Source organism: Asterias amurensis, chromosome 16 (assembly GCF_032118995.1).
Source record: "Asterias amurensis chromosome 16, ASM3211899v1".
NCBI lineage: Eukaryota > Metazoa > Echinodermata > Asteroidea > Forcipulatida > Asteriidae > Asterias > Asterias amurensis.
In genome coordinates, this window is record NC_092663.1 from 14,135,247 (window position 1) to 14,149,627 (window position 14,381).

At 41.4% G+C, this 14,381-nt stretch overlaps 1 protein-coding gene across 1 annotated transcript; it reads left to right on the forward strand.

Moving 5' to 3' along the window:
- The first annotated feature begins 1,171 nt into the window (after nucleotides 1-1,171).
- LOC139948942 (adhesion G-protein coupled receptor G2-like) lies at nucleotides 1,172-14,373 on the forward strand. Its single transcript, XM_071947315.1, has 14 exons — nucleotides 1,172-2,276; nucleotides 4,493-4,806; nucleotides 5,441-5,697; nucleotides 6,828-7,036; nucleotides 7,407-7,660; nucleotides 7,970-8,051; nucleotides 8,743-8,873; nucleotides 9,112-9,150; nucleotides 9,377-9,477; nucleotides 10,015-10,277; nucleotides 10,719-10,800; nucleotides 11,668-11,789; nucleotides 12,612-12,760; nucleotides 13,613-14,373. The coding sequence occupies exons 1-14, from the start codon at nucleotides 1,982-1,984 to the stop codon at nucleotides 13,898-13,900; spliced, it is 2,586 nt and encodes an 861-aa protein (XP_071803416.1). The 5' UTR covers nucleotides 1,172-1,981; the 3' UTR covers nucleotides 13,901-14,373.
- Nucleotides 14,374-14,381: the final 8 nt, after the last annotated feature.

The window sequence follows — 14,381 nt, forward strand, 5'->3', positions numbered from 1 at the left end:
TCTGAATTCAAATGGCGGTCGGAGCCGTAGCCAAAAGCCCTTTGGGGCGTGCAGGAACTAATAAATAATACAAATTGTGCTGTAATTTTATGCATTTTATTATACACAACTGGATGAATAAAATAGCTTTTTCCTACACAATAAACTTTGTTTGGTGTTATTATTCTGAAAAATTGTAGTTTTCAAGAAAAAGGTAATTTCTATACTCAATAAAAATTATGCACATTTTGTTCAACATAATTAAGGGGTGTTTTTCTTTCATTGTTCTCTTGCAACTCGTTGATCAATTGAGTTCACATTTTTACAGATTGATAGGCCTATGTTGTGATACACCAAGTAAGAACAGGGCCCAATTTCATGGCTCTGTTTACCGTAAGCACAGAATAGGCGCTTACGGAAGCAGGGAATTCTGTGCTTACGGCAAGCGTATTTCACGGGTTAGCGGCGAATCTTGGCTTCTGCGCGTGCGTACTCATTGTTACTAGGCATTCTAGCTTACAACAAGGCTAGCGCAGAAATTCGGCGCTGGCACGTAAGCGGGGAATTGTAATCGTAAGCACAGAATTCGACGGTAAGCAGGGCCCTGGTCCTTGACAAAATTATTAAAAAAACGTGTCCAGTGCTTTTAACGCCTTGACTGAAGGATAATCAAGCCCCGTCGTTCGCGTTATCGCATGTGACAAGATACCGGAGACCATAACCGCGTGGTCTCCGGTTCCAGTCACTTCGCGGCTACACGGGCCTTGACGGAAGGCTACTCGAGCCCTGCTGTTGGCATGTGTCTTCACATGTGACAAGCCATGCCACGTTTTACAATCATCCCGATCCGACCGGAAAGCCTCTTGGTGTTTACTGATAAATAATAATCAAAGTATTATTTTATTGTTTCGGGGAAGGTTTAAGCAAATGAAGATAATATTAAGCGTAGCCAAAAAAAGACATTTAATCTTAACCTTGCTGCGAAGTAGTAGGCGATAAACGGGAATTATGATAAAATTAATCCTTTATGCAAACGCACCGAGTCCATGGGATGGCATGGGAGGTTAAAGCACCACAAACCGCGATTAGAAGCTTTTCTAAAAAAGTTTTTAATAGTTGAAGCTCGCATCCCGTATACGTTGTAGGATAGCATAATAACCAGTACGCGCCACTTACACATAGAACTGTACTCGAACGTCAAGTGGTATCGCCGTTGTCGTAAAGTCAACTCCATAGCGCACTTTAATCGACGCATCTGGATTTGGTCAAGAAGTTGGAAGCGAAAAGCCTGACTAAAACACATATTTCAGGATCATATTGTATGGAATCTGATCAACTTTCGTCTTCGTGGAATACAATATTAGTTCGTGAGTCGGTGGTGAGGCGAGCATTGGTGAACGGTTAGCAGCGTTGTGATCTACAAACGCCACAACGTACAACCCTTATGTGATTTGTTTGTTATGGGATAACCTCCAAGTTCTTCGAGAGAGTCAGACGCACTCCTGGTGAAATTTGCAGTGGACGCGCTTCCCAAAAAAACAACCTTGTACCATTACGGAAGACAAAATTGAGGCTTGAGCATCATACGGAAGACAAAATTGAGGCTTGAGCATCATGTGTAATAGTGAAACTCACAATTGGAACTTTAACTAAACTTCTATTCTCTTCATCGGGGAGTCGAAATTCAAGCGACTGAGCAAAATAGTTTGCGTATGTTAACGTGGAAGTAACACTACTTTAACTTAATTGTGCACTGATGAGGATTGACTATAAAAACAGCAAGACAAACGCATTGCGTTGTGATTTGTTAGGAAAGTGAACAACAAAAAGTCTGATATTCTGTTCTTTTCTGCCTATTAGAGACCGTTAGTCATTATCTTAAATACGTACACATTTATTTTCTTCGTCTGGAGACCGTGGTACCGTAGTCATCTTCAATAGTCACAACGATAATCCATTTCGAGAAGTAAACCCGCTGGAGTTTATAACAAAAGAATTCACCATGTCTGGAATGTTTCAAATAGCATCAGTCCTGACGCTATTGTTTGCAACATGTACCGTGTCTTCGAGCTCGCAGTCTGCCGTCGAAGTGGCTCAAATCTCCCCGCGAAACCAGACACTGGTCCCGGTACTAGACCACCTGAGACATGACGACATCAGTGATATCTTGGCCGGGTTGAATATCTCATTCCCCCTACCGTGGAACACCAGCGTGGAGCTGCCGACCATCGCACCCGCGGAGGATATTGCGAAGGTCCGAGGAGAGAACGAAGGGTTACCCATTGTGTGCCGGAAAGGTAAGGAAGACAAAACATCTTGTTCGTTAGTTTTTTGTTTTTAAACTTAAGTTGGACAATTTTCCGTATCCTGCCACTACTTTTCATTTGTTATGAAATAAAATAGTATCTAATTACCTAAATGACATATTCCTTTTTTCACACAAAATGGGTGGACAAGTTTTGGCAGGATACGGAAAGTTTTCCCTGCTCGTATTGAGTTTATCATTGAAGTGGAAAACAGATCTGTAACTGTAGCCACATCCACCTTTCACAGTGTTATTCGCCTGGTCATTTGCCACATCACAAAACAAAAATGGCAGCCGCCTCCAAAATTCACGTCAATATGGGTCCACCCACGAAATAAACTATCATAACATACAGCGCAAAATGTTAAATTCAAAAATACATGAACAAATACTTTGAAGTCTCACAGCTTTTTACAGTAAAAGGAAAATTATTCATTGGCTCTTTAACTTAATCCTCTGCTCAATTTAATATGGGGAGTCTCTTTGTGCCAAGTCAAAACACCGTCCCGTGCACATACACGAGTGTAAACGTACGAGCACCAATCTTGAAAAATGTCCCTAAACCTCTCAGCAAATTAGGACAAGGGCCCAATGACATAAAAAAAATACACCAAGTTGGAAAAAACCCGGTCACAATTAGGCAAATTGTTTACACTGAAACCTTTTTTGGGAGCTCTCAATTTAATCTATCTAGAATATACAATTTATAAAGGGTTCGACGCCCTGTTTTTTCCTTATTAAGTTTGAACGTACCCTTATCTAAACACTTGATCTGATCTTTTCAATAATCCCTATTAATTATTGACCGGATTAATTCGCAATATTGTTTGTTTTTGTCAATAAATCGCAAAGCGCGGGTGAATGTTTGAGGGCGGAGAGAGGGGCTTTGTTTATGATAAGGGTGACATCATGCTGTTCAACCAATCCGTAATTATTAAAGTAAATTGTGGTGTTTTTTGTTTTGGAACGAGGCCAAATTGTTACGCCATGGCCTTCACATACCTTGTCTTCGGTTTAACATTCCTCTACTTCAATGATTGTAAGACACGGACAACAAGATTTAGGAGCAAAGACAAATTGACTAGAGTGGGATTTGAACCAACTACCTCTGGATAAAAGTAAATTATAAAATTTTTTTTTTTTTTTTTTACGAAGCTAAATTGTTACGCCACTGTCTTCACATTCCTTGGCAAGATTTAGTGATTTGGGGTTGAACCAATACAACTGACTAGAGTGGGATTTGAACCAACTATTAAAGCAAATTATAAAGGTAAATTGTGTTTTTGAAAGGAGGTCAAACTGTTACGCGAGGCCAAATTGTTCACATTTCTTGTAACAAACCTCTACGTACTTCCATGATACGAAACGGATAACAAGATTTGGCGGTTTGGGGAAATGACCAGAGCGAGATTTGAACCAACTACCCTCGGATTAAAGTGCCGGCACTCTACCAGCTGAGCGATATAGCCCTATGTTGGTTATTTTTGTTAATATCTCTGTTCGGGATGCCAGGCAGAAGCCATACAAATGTTTAAAGGCAGTGGACACTCATGGTAATTACTCAAAATAATTGTTAACATAAAACCATTCTTGGTATTCGCGTAATGGGGAGAGGAGAGGTTGATGGTATAAAACATTGTGAGAAACGGCTCCCTCTGAAGTGCCATAGTTTTCGAGAAAGAAGTAATTTTCCACGAATTTGATTTCGAGACCTCAGATTTAGAACTTGAGGTCTCGAAATCAACCATCTAAACGCACACAACTTCGTGTGGAAAGGGTTATTTTTCGTTCATTATTATCTCGCAACTTCGATGACTGATTGAGCTCAAATTTTCACAGGTTTGTTATTTTATGCATATGTTGAGATACACCAACTGTGAAGGCTAGTCTTTGACAATTACCAATAGTGTCCAGTCCACTGCCTTTAAAGGAAACGTTGCCTTGGCTCGGGCGAGTTGGCTCGGGCGAGTTGGTCAATAAAAAGCGTTTGAAACCAATTGTTAAAAAAATGCATCTGGTTATAAAGATGTTTTAAAAGTAGAATATGATGATCCACACAAAATACGCCTCGAAATTGCATGGTTTTCCTTATACGTCGTGAACTAACCCGGCACAACTATTAATTGTGGAGTAAAATGTTGGACTCCACAAATTAACCGACCGTGTCCAGTGTATGCCTACTTATACCACCTCTCACTTTTCGCCAAGATGTTTGCTTCGAATCCACGACCTCTGACCTCAAAGGAAACTTCACATGGAACAACACCTTGGCAGGAGACTACGATTTTGCGGTGTGTCCAAATGGCGTCCGGCGAGCGTACAACGGGAGCGACGTCCGGCTAGCCTTCCGCTCGTGCAACCCCCCGCTGGAGTGCAGGCATCTACTGCCCAAACCCAGGTTCTCGTGCAGTGAGTTGTCGTACTGGGGTGATACCAACACCACGTTGTGTCGATGGGATTCGGAGATTACAAACGAACTGGATGACATTCTGTTGGATCTGCTGGATGAGCTTAAGAACAGGGTAAGCTTTTCAGATTTGTTTTACGAACCTCGTATTTTCACCCAAGTCACTAGACATCATCACTCGGTGATAAATCTTACTCGGGCTGTTTTATGAGTATTAAACGATTTCACGTGTCTACGACGGAGTGAGCACAATGTTTATTACAAATTTATTACATAACATTATTATTAAATTCAAGTTATGCTAATGGTATCCATTTTCCGGTCAAGTGCTGCCTATCTAACATGGGCAAAACGGAAATGCTACCACCAATTTTTATCGCTTTTTTTTAGTTGGCTAACTCATGTGTTTAAGGCTACTTATGAAGTGTGGACCCGAGAACATAACGTAGATACTTGAAACACAGTAAAGGGCACTGTGTGGACGAGTGTAGTAATAGCATTTTCGGAACAAAGTGCACAGAACAACATTTAGAATACCCACACAGTGGCTGCAACAGAGGCTGTGCATACAATGGTTTGACCGGTGTTCTTGTTTTCGTTTCATGGGTGATTGTAGTATTATCTTATACTCCCATAAATAGATCTAAAATGATAGGTTAAAGTGTTCTTGAGCTTTCAGTGCCATTTTCTTGTGCGTCTTTGTATGAATGCTGATTCTCCTAATTGACTAAAATCCTTTGCTGTGATAGGCTGATGATAGAGTAGTCAACGTGACGTCACTAATCGCCCTGCTCCATCGAACCAATGAGCTTCTCTCCAACACGGACCAGTTGACCCAGGAGGACGTCACACATACCGCCTCCATCGTTGACCTCTGCATCACTTCCGGTGTCGATGACGTATATCAGTTGAAGAGTGACGTAGGAGAGGAGCTCGTTGCAATGGCCGATAACATTCTGAAGATTGACGATGTGATTTTGGAGAATGTACAGGGCGCCACCTCCAGGTAAGTTGTTTAAACAGACATTCACGAACTTACGTTCTAGACTGGTGCCTTGTCTGCTTACACAAGGATAAAGGTAAACAGGCATTGGTATAAGTACCAAGTTGTTTCATTCGATATACATACATGCAATGACGCATACAGACTGATAATGATACCACTACACACCTGTTTGGGTATCTGCTCATTGTCGGCACCTTTTATTGATACCAAGGACAACAATAAAATGAATACAAAAATACTCCATTCAGGGAATTCTAAAGACTGGGGTGTTTCACAAATTTGTGTACAAAGTCTATGTGAAACTTAATAACTGCTGTGACAAAGGAAAGAAGAAAATAATGCTTTACAATAAGGCCTTTTTGAGAATGTGTTCGTGTATCGGTGTCTACTGTACTCGCACAGTATTATACCATTTAAGGTCAAAGGTACATATGGCAGGTAACATATCAGGGCCCAATTTCATAGAGCTGCTAAGCACGAAAATTTGCTTAGCATGAAACTTCTTCCTTTTGTAAAAACAGGATTACCAACCGAACTTCCATTTTGTTGCATCGCCTAATTACTGGTATTCAGATGTTGTATGCTTATCTTGAAAATCACGTAGAAATTTGGTTGGGAACTCCTGTTTTTATCAAGGCAAAAATTTCATGCTAAGCAAATTTTTGTGCTTAGCAGCTCTATGAAATTGAACCCAGGTCAGGCCGTGTCCGAATTGGTGACTACAGCTAAATAGCTACAGCTGGATTGTTGCGTCATCCTGCGTGGTATTAACAGTCGTAGCCATAGCTGTATAGCCGCCTTTCAGAAATGACATAAAATGCCGGTATTTGGCTTCTCGCGAGCCTCGAAGTGTGAAGTGAGATGTTTGAGCATCCGGAATTCTATGATCTGATTTTCGAGTTATTTTAAAAGGGTCTTGGTGATGCAGTCTATAATCCATGCAAGTTTCGTGCGCATTTTGAAAATTGGGTCCCGTTAAAAGTGCCCGAATTTGTTTCCTTCACGCACTAAAGAAATGCATGTTGGGACCAAAGTGGGACCCCAAAAATTTTCAAAAACGCGCGAGACTTGCACGGTCTATTGTGAACTTTTATTTGGAGCTCCTCCTCTTTTCGTTGTCACGACAACAGTATTGCAGGTAGTCTCCAGATCTACGCCGCCAACGTCAAACTGCCAGTCATCAGCAGACATGTGGAGCACACTTACTCCAATATAATGATCGACATCAAGGAGCCGTCTCGCGACGTCATCCAACTGCCGCTTGAATTGAGTTTCTTCAAACCTGAATCCCAGGCCGAGACGGTGGCAACGATCAGGTTCCCGTACTACTGGCTAAGTGGTCAGTCTATCTTTAGAACAGATCTCCTCATGAACCTGTCGACCTTTTATCAAAGAAAATAATAAGTGAACAAGTTTTTGAAGCCAAACTGATGGGCAAATGATGTTACCTTAAACCTCTCTATGACCCTTTTCGAATCAACGGCTTCGGCTTTGGATTTCGGCTTCAGGCTCCATTCTCTCGTCTGAAGCCCTGAGCGCGTACGCAACGCACGCGAAATATTGTCAACTCAACCGCGGGGCCAAGCTAGCCGTAGCCGAATCTGGTTCCGAACAGGGCCTTGTTTATACTTCCCCTATGCGAAGTTTAAAATTTGAAAGGATTTATCCTTCTTGGTAAGACATCAAATAATAGCTTTCGTCATTTCTAGGTCTTCTTCGAGATCCAGACATCAATCTCACAGACCCAATCCAACCAATGAACGTCCCCGTACCAGTTGTCAGAACCACCGCCACGGTGTACTATACCAGCAAGTTCTTCATGGGGGACCTGACTAGCAGAATACCTCTCGAGGACACCGTACTTCTGTACGCAAAGGCTTACAAAGACGGGGTGGAAGTCAAGCAGGTGGAAGAGCCATTCTTGATAACGTTCTACCACACTCACCACACTCACGACAATGAGGTACTAGTCAGTTCCTTTTTACGACGTTTCGAACAGTACTGATCTGCTCGTCTTCAACAGCATGCGAAGACGAGCATTGAATACTGCTCAAATTGTCCACACCACGCCGGCTCCTTTTACAACCAACACCCCTAAGAAAGAGATTTCCCACAAAGTTTACTAGTTATAGTTAGGCCTACTTCTTATGTTCCGCTCATGCAACGTTTCAAACATGGTCAACATCTTTCCAAACGTACTTTTAAAGGCAAGCTTCCTCGATGACAACTTGAAATGTTTTTGTTTTGTTTTTCCATTGAATTCTGTTCGCAGTCAACATGGGATGACCTGCAATGTGGTGCTGCCCGTCTGTCTAGAAACGAATCCAAGGGCTTCCTTGGTGGTTTCCGTACAGGTTAGTCTAACAGCCATTTTTCTTTTCTATTTTTTTTCCGAAAAACGTTTCTGATATAGTAAAGTTTCTCAGGTTTTAAATTTTGGGTGATAAAACTGATATATATCTGTTCCATAACCACACTACTTAAAGTGAAATGATTCTTAAATTGCTATTATCGAAAGCTGCTGTACTTCTAACTTCAGTTTTATCATTCTTGGGAGTGAGTGCCAAACGTTGACCTCCTCTTTGAAGGCAGTGGACACTATTGGTAATTGTCAAAGACCAGTCTTCTCACGTGCTGTATCTCATCATATACATAAAATAACAAACTAGTGAAGATTTTCGCGCAATCGGTCATTGAAGTTGTGAGATAATAATGCAAGAAAAAAACACCCTTGTCACACAAAGTTCTGTGCGATTAGATGGTTGATTTCGAGACCTCAAGTCCTAAATCTGAGGTCTCGAAATCAAATTCGTGGAAAATTACTTCAGAGGGAGCCGTTTCTCACAATGTTTTATACCATCAACCTCTCCCCATTACTCGTCACCAAGAAAGGTTTTATGCTAATAATTATTTTGAGTAATTACCAATAGTGTCCACTGCCTTTAACATTAAGAACAATTATAATGGATTTAAAATAACAATAATAAGGGAAAATACATTTAATTAAAGTTATATATTTTATTTTTTATTCATGTCCCATTACAGTGGATTTAGAGTGGGATTCTTCAGCCTGCACCCTGAATTACACCGATTCAAAGCAAACGGATTGTATCTGCAAAGTCCTGGATCTTCTGGGTCTGATAGTGGATATTATACCGACACCAGTTCCACCTCAGGTAAACTTGCTTAAATTTACATTTTGTTGTTGTGTATTTTACAGTTTACTGGTGGCTCGCCATCGTGTTTTAGAGGGTGCGTTTTGGCGGCCGTAATAATTGTTTCTGTCATTGGTCAGTGATTAACCGATGGCCAATTCAACTGAAACAGTTATTGGTTCTTGCACAACATTATTTCTAACAACAACTAGTGGCCTTTTTTGTAAGTGAAATATTTCGTTTTTTGTTTTTGTTACAGACAACTCAGGAGGTTCCAAAAGATATATTTGAATTTCTGGTAAGTTTTATTGTTCGTCAAAGATTATGCGGTTTATAAATATTTCTCAAAAAAACTAATACAATGTATTTTATTAATAATGGATTAAATGTTTAACGTTGCAGCACTGAACAAAATATACAATGTGGCACAGATCTCCTGCATATTGTAACTGCCCGTTTCTATGGACAGTTTTGAGTACTTCTGAATGATTATGACGGTTATAATTATGACTTTTTATTTACAGAGTTTTCCCTATTACATGACGTTGGCGGCTCTCTGTTATATTGGGTACTACATGTCCCTCGCCAGCCTTGTTCTCGTCCTAATGACGTATACTGTGTTCCCGTAAGTAACCTCGGTCTCTAAAAAGTATGGTTACCACTTTCGCGTTCTGTAGTGTTAGCTATATCTAAGATGAACAACTTTGGTTGTGGCTGGGTTTGTGAACTTGCAGTTGGCAAAAGTGACGTTATTTCAAGTCATTATATAAGGCGCCTGGTGATGCTCTGTTCGATAATGCGATGCTAGCAATTCCTTGAAGAATAGGAAAACACATTGACCCATAGCTGTGTATTAAGAGAGTTGGCAACTTGCGAATTAAAGCCGTTTTCAATCCCCCCAAACATACGTGCGAATACAGGCTGCCATACTAAACTGTCCATTGGGTTGTGTTGTAACTTGGACAGAAAGCTAGTCTCTCTCCATGTCACAACACTCTTAAGCAAAGTTCTGCAATGATCTAGCCCTAAACCGCAGTAGAAATCATTGGCAAGATCTGTTAAAGGACAAAATAGCGTCACAATTCCCAAGCCGGTAATATAGGGCGCCACCATGAGTCTGTGCAACATTTTATACAATCCTCTTCTCTTGTACTAAACACAGCAAAGTCCGACGAGGCAGACCCACCCTGATCCTAATCAACATGTGCGTGTCCATCATACTCCTCATCATCATTCTGTTAGCGTCGACACTCTTCTCCAACACTACCATAGGGTGCCGCATCGCCAACAGCCTACGACTCTATTTCATCTTGGTGTCGCTGATGTGGAACGGCGTGGAGGCGGTGCACATGTACATCGCTCTGATTAGGGTGTTTGGAACACACACCAGGCACTTTGTGCTGAAGTGTGGCGTCGTGGCCTGGGGTAAGAATACTTTGCTTTCGAACAATTTCGCAGTCAGGCTGACCCAGGAAACGAGTTTTAAAAAAATTGAGTTTTAACTCTGATTCTGTGGTAATAAAAAAAAAAACTGGGTTATTTCCAGGTCCAAGTTTTTCTTATCCAGAAATTGTTAGTATAGAGTGTAGTTAACCTTATATCAGACATAGTGTGGATGCGTTGTTCTCTAAGTAGATAGGTAATAAGCAGGTCCACATCTTCGCAATAAGAATACTCTTTATTTTACAGAAACTGTGCACTTTATGTTTTTAGTAATGTCATCGTTCCAATGCCGGGGCAAAAGGATGAGTGAAACTACCGTAAAACAATGCTTTATTTGGGTTGTGAATATTCAAATTATTTACTTTTGAAAAAAAATAAAATTTACCTGTCATATTTTGCATTGTCGATGTTCACAAATTTTAGGTTTACCATCACTTCTCATCGGGTTACCGCTGGCCTTCAACTTTGAAATATACGACGGCACCTACAAGGACTGCGAATTTGTGTAAGTGTTGAACTAATGGCAGTTGATGAGAGCAACCTGATCGAAACATGTTGTTGTTACACAAAGCTAGAGTGCGGCCGAATTGTTAAGAGCATCAAATTCAAGTTCTGGTGCTAAGTCACCGGAGTGTGGGTTCGAATCCCGGTCGTGACACTTGTGTCCTTGTGAAAGATACTCTACTACAATTGCTTCTCTTCACCCAGGGGTATAAATGGGTACCTGCGAGGGTAGAGGTTGATATTGTGAATGTTAAAGCTTTCGGAGCGCCACGGCAGCTCGGGGCTGTATACTCCCTAATGGGAGCTGAGAAAGATTAAAGGGATGTTTATTGGCCCAATGACCAGGGGACTAAATATAAAGCGCATTGATACGGTTTATTGTGAAATGCGCTATATAAGAATTTGTTATTATTGTATTTATTATTTAAGGTTTTTTTTTCACAACCAACACCATAGTTTTTCATGCATATATTGTACGTACAAAGACAGGTATTGTTGGTGATTTTAGGCAGGAACTGTTAATTCTTGTGGGATAGTTTAACATTGTTGGATGCAGCCCATTATGTTTTAGTAGGAAACATTAAAGAACAATTACCATAGACAACACAGGGAAAGCCCACAATGTCGTGACCTTTAACAAGATTTTATACCCGGCTGGAAATGTTTTAAAATCTTCTGATGATTTTTACCAATTATTGTTGTTTTACCTTATTGTATTTTAGGTGTCAGTTTTCGAAGAAGGCTTTCTGTTTTGTATTCCTCACTCCAATGATCAAATCCTACTGCACAAACAAGATTTTGTGTCCAACTGGTTAAGTTTTGAAAACCTTTTGATGATTTTTACCAAGTATTTATATTTTACCGTTAGGTGCCAGTTATCGAAGCAGGCATTTTGTTTTGTTTTCCTCACTCCGATGATAGCGATCGTTGTGTGTAACAGCGTAGTCTTCGTTATGGTGCTCTGGATTATCTGCAAGATGTCTGCGAGAGGTATGTCTACGGGGGGGGGGGGGGGCGAGGGACGAGGAAAGAGTGTGCGCCACTTGAGCTCGAGCATACACTCTAAAAACACTCCCGGGTCAAAAATGATCCAGATTCAGGGCCACACCGGGGGTCTGATCCATCTCTTGGTCAACCTGACTCATATCTGGACCAGGCTGACCCGGGAACATTTTGAAAATTGGTTTTCGACTCGGATTAATTTGGACACTGTTTCAGGTCAGCTTGATACAGGTTTATATGGGTAAATTCTGACCCGAGAGGTTTCAGAACGTATAAGAAGCAGCCCCAAAAGCCTGCCTTCAAAATGCAGGCAGAGCCTAAATTTCGCATTGGCACTATGCATCAGCAGTCACCAGTAATTAAATTTCAACAGTTTTAAATCAACTTTTAAATAGGATCATTACAATTAGGTTGCAAAGATCATTTAGTTTCGGAAAAGGACACAGCAAGAGGCCGGTCAAACAATCAATTACATCAGTTGTGTTAGACATTATCAACTGAAGAATTGAAAAGGTGTACGGTAGTGGTATATTTCTTCATCTTACACCTCTATAGGACCCCTGTTTGATTCCCATCGGGGCACGTTGTTGATTGGGTTTTCAGTCCCTACCTGACTGCGTGAGTTTCCCCTAGAATAGTTATATATGGATTAAATCCCACGTCCAAAACTCACGCGTTGCGTCCTTCATTGTCTTCTCTCCATAAGTGATAGACGATGAGTGTCTCTGTCTTCGCAATCAGATATGATAAATTAGATATTTATATGATATGAAGTTAACTAATTTCTTCTTTCTTGGCCGTTTATTCCAGACGAGATGCGACCTCTGTTGACCCAGCTGATGGGTGCTGTAGCGTTGCTGGTCCTGCTGGGCATCAGCTGGGGTTTCGGTGCCTCAGCAGCCATTACGTACACTGAGCCGGAATCAGACAGCGTATCAGTCTGGTACTTCATCTTACAGGTGGGTTCAAGAAGTGTTGACGTAGAAAGGCACCATGACGTGGCTTTAGCCGAGCAGTAGGAACACTAGGCTCAAGCACCGGTGTTTCTGATCAACAGAGTGTGGGTTCGAGTCCCGGGCCCAATTTCATGGCTCTGCTTACCGCCGAATTCTGCACTTACGATCTGGATTCCCCGCTTACTTGCAAGCGCCGAATTTCTGCGCTAGCCTTGTAAGCATAGAATGCCTAGTAACGTGGAGTACGCACGCGCAGAAGCCAAAATTCGCCGCTAACCCATGAAATAGGCTGCCGTAAGCACATAATTCACTGCTTCCGTAAGCGCCGATTCTGTGCTTACGGTAAGCAGAGCCATGAAATTGGACACAGGTCATGATACTTATGACCTTGGGCAAAATACGTTCATTGTCGCTTCGTCCTCCAGATGGGACGTGAGAACACTACAGTTATCCAAAGCGAGAAGTAGGGGATACTGTTTGAACGGCGTTTCTGGCAGCAGTGGCTCATGAAAAACGTGAACCTGAACACAATGTTTTACTTGAATAGGTCCAATCATTATTTAAAAATCTGTCTGGCCGCAGCATTTATGAACGGACGCCAACTTTCAGTAAACAGAGAAACGATGCATACATGAAACGTTTTTCAGATTGAAATGCTTGTGGGTGAAATTTTGTACAAACCATAAGAAACCTTACCTCCCTACTTACTTTAATACTTCGAAGGAATCCCACTTCTTGCATTCGTTTGGGAGTAATTGCCAATCTATGACCCAACTTTTAATGTAAAACAAGATTTGATGGCTGTAGAATTTTAATTAGTAAGAATTTAATGATTTGTGATGTCTCCTTCTCCAGATGCTTTTCGTTCTGAGCGTGGCTTTCCAGGGTTTCTTCATCTTCATCTTCCACTGCGTCCGCTACCAAGACATCCGCAAACAGTGGGCCCAGACGCTCCGATCCTGTTGCCGAATGTGCCCCTGCCCGACCTGCTGCCAGAAGACCAAAGACGTCGACGGCCATCTCGTCCTTCCTACGGCCACGCCAATGACGACACCAATGACGTCACCACTGTCGACGCCGCGACCGTCGAATGCCGGAATTGAGTTGATCACCACAAATCGTGATGAGGATACCCACTTATGACCGCCAGAGGGCGGTGTGTAATAAGTTTAAAGTTCAAATGGAAATAAACTCAACTAATGGGCGATTTTTGAGACGCTAGGTGGCAGCAGTTTGTTGTGCTCATGCTCAGAACTACATAAACTATGGAAGTTTACCTGGTAAGTCTGCTTCCATCGAGCATTTCAAAGTCTCCCATGGAGTGTGCCGATGTATTCTACAAATTCAACTTAGTATGGGAATTTTTCCCATTGTTAGGTGGTGTTTTTTGTTTAAACAACATAAAAAAAACAAATACTAACAAAAAGGACACTTCAAAAACCGGAGTGTTAAAATTGACACCGTACTAAATTTACATTGATATCTTTTGAAGTCTCTAAAATTGCGTGTGTATACAGGACGGGTATAAAAATGGTGGCGATGTTGGGAGATCGACATTTCTTGTAACATTTTGGACAAAGTAAAGATAAATCAAGCAAAGTACCAACTTATTTTAAGACAAGTT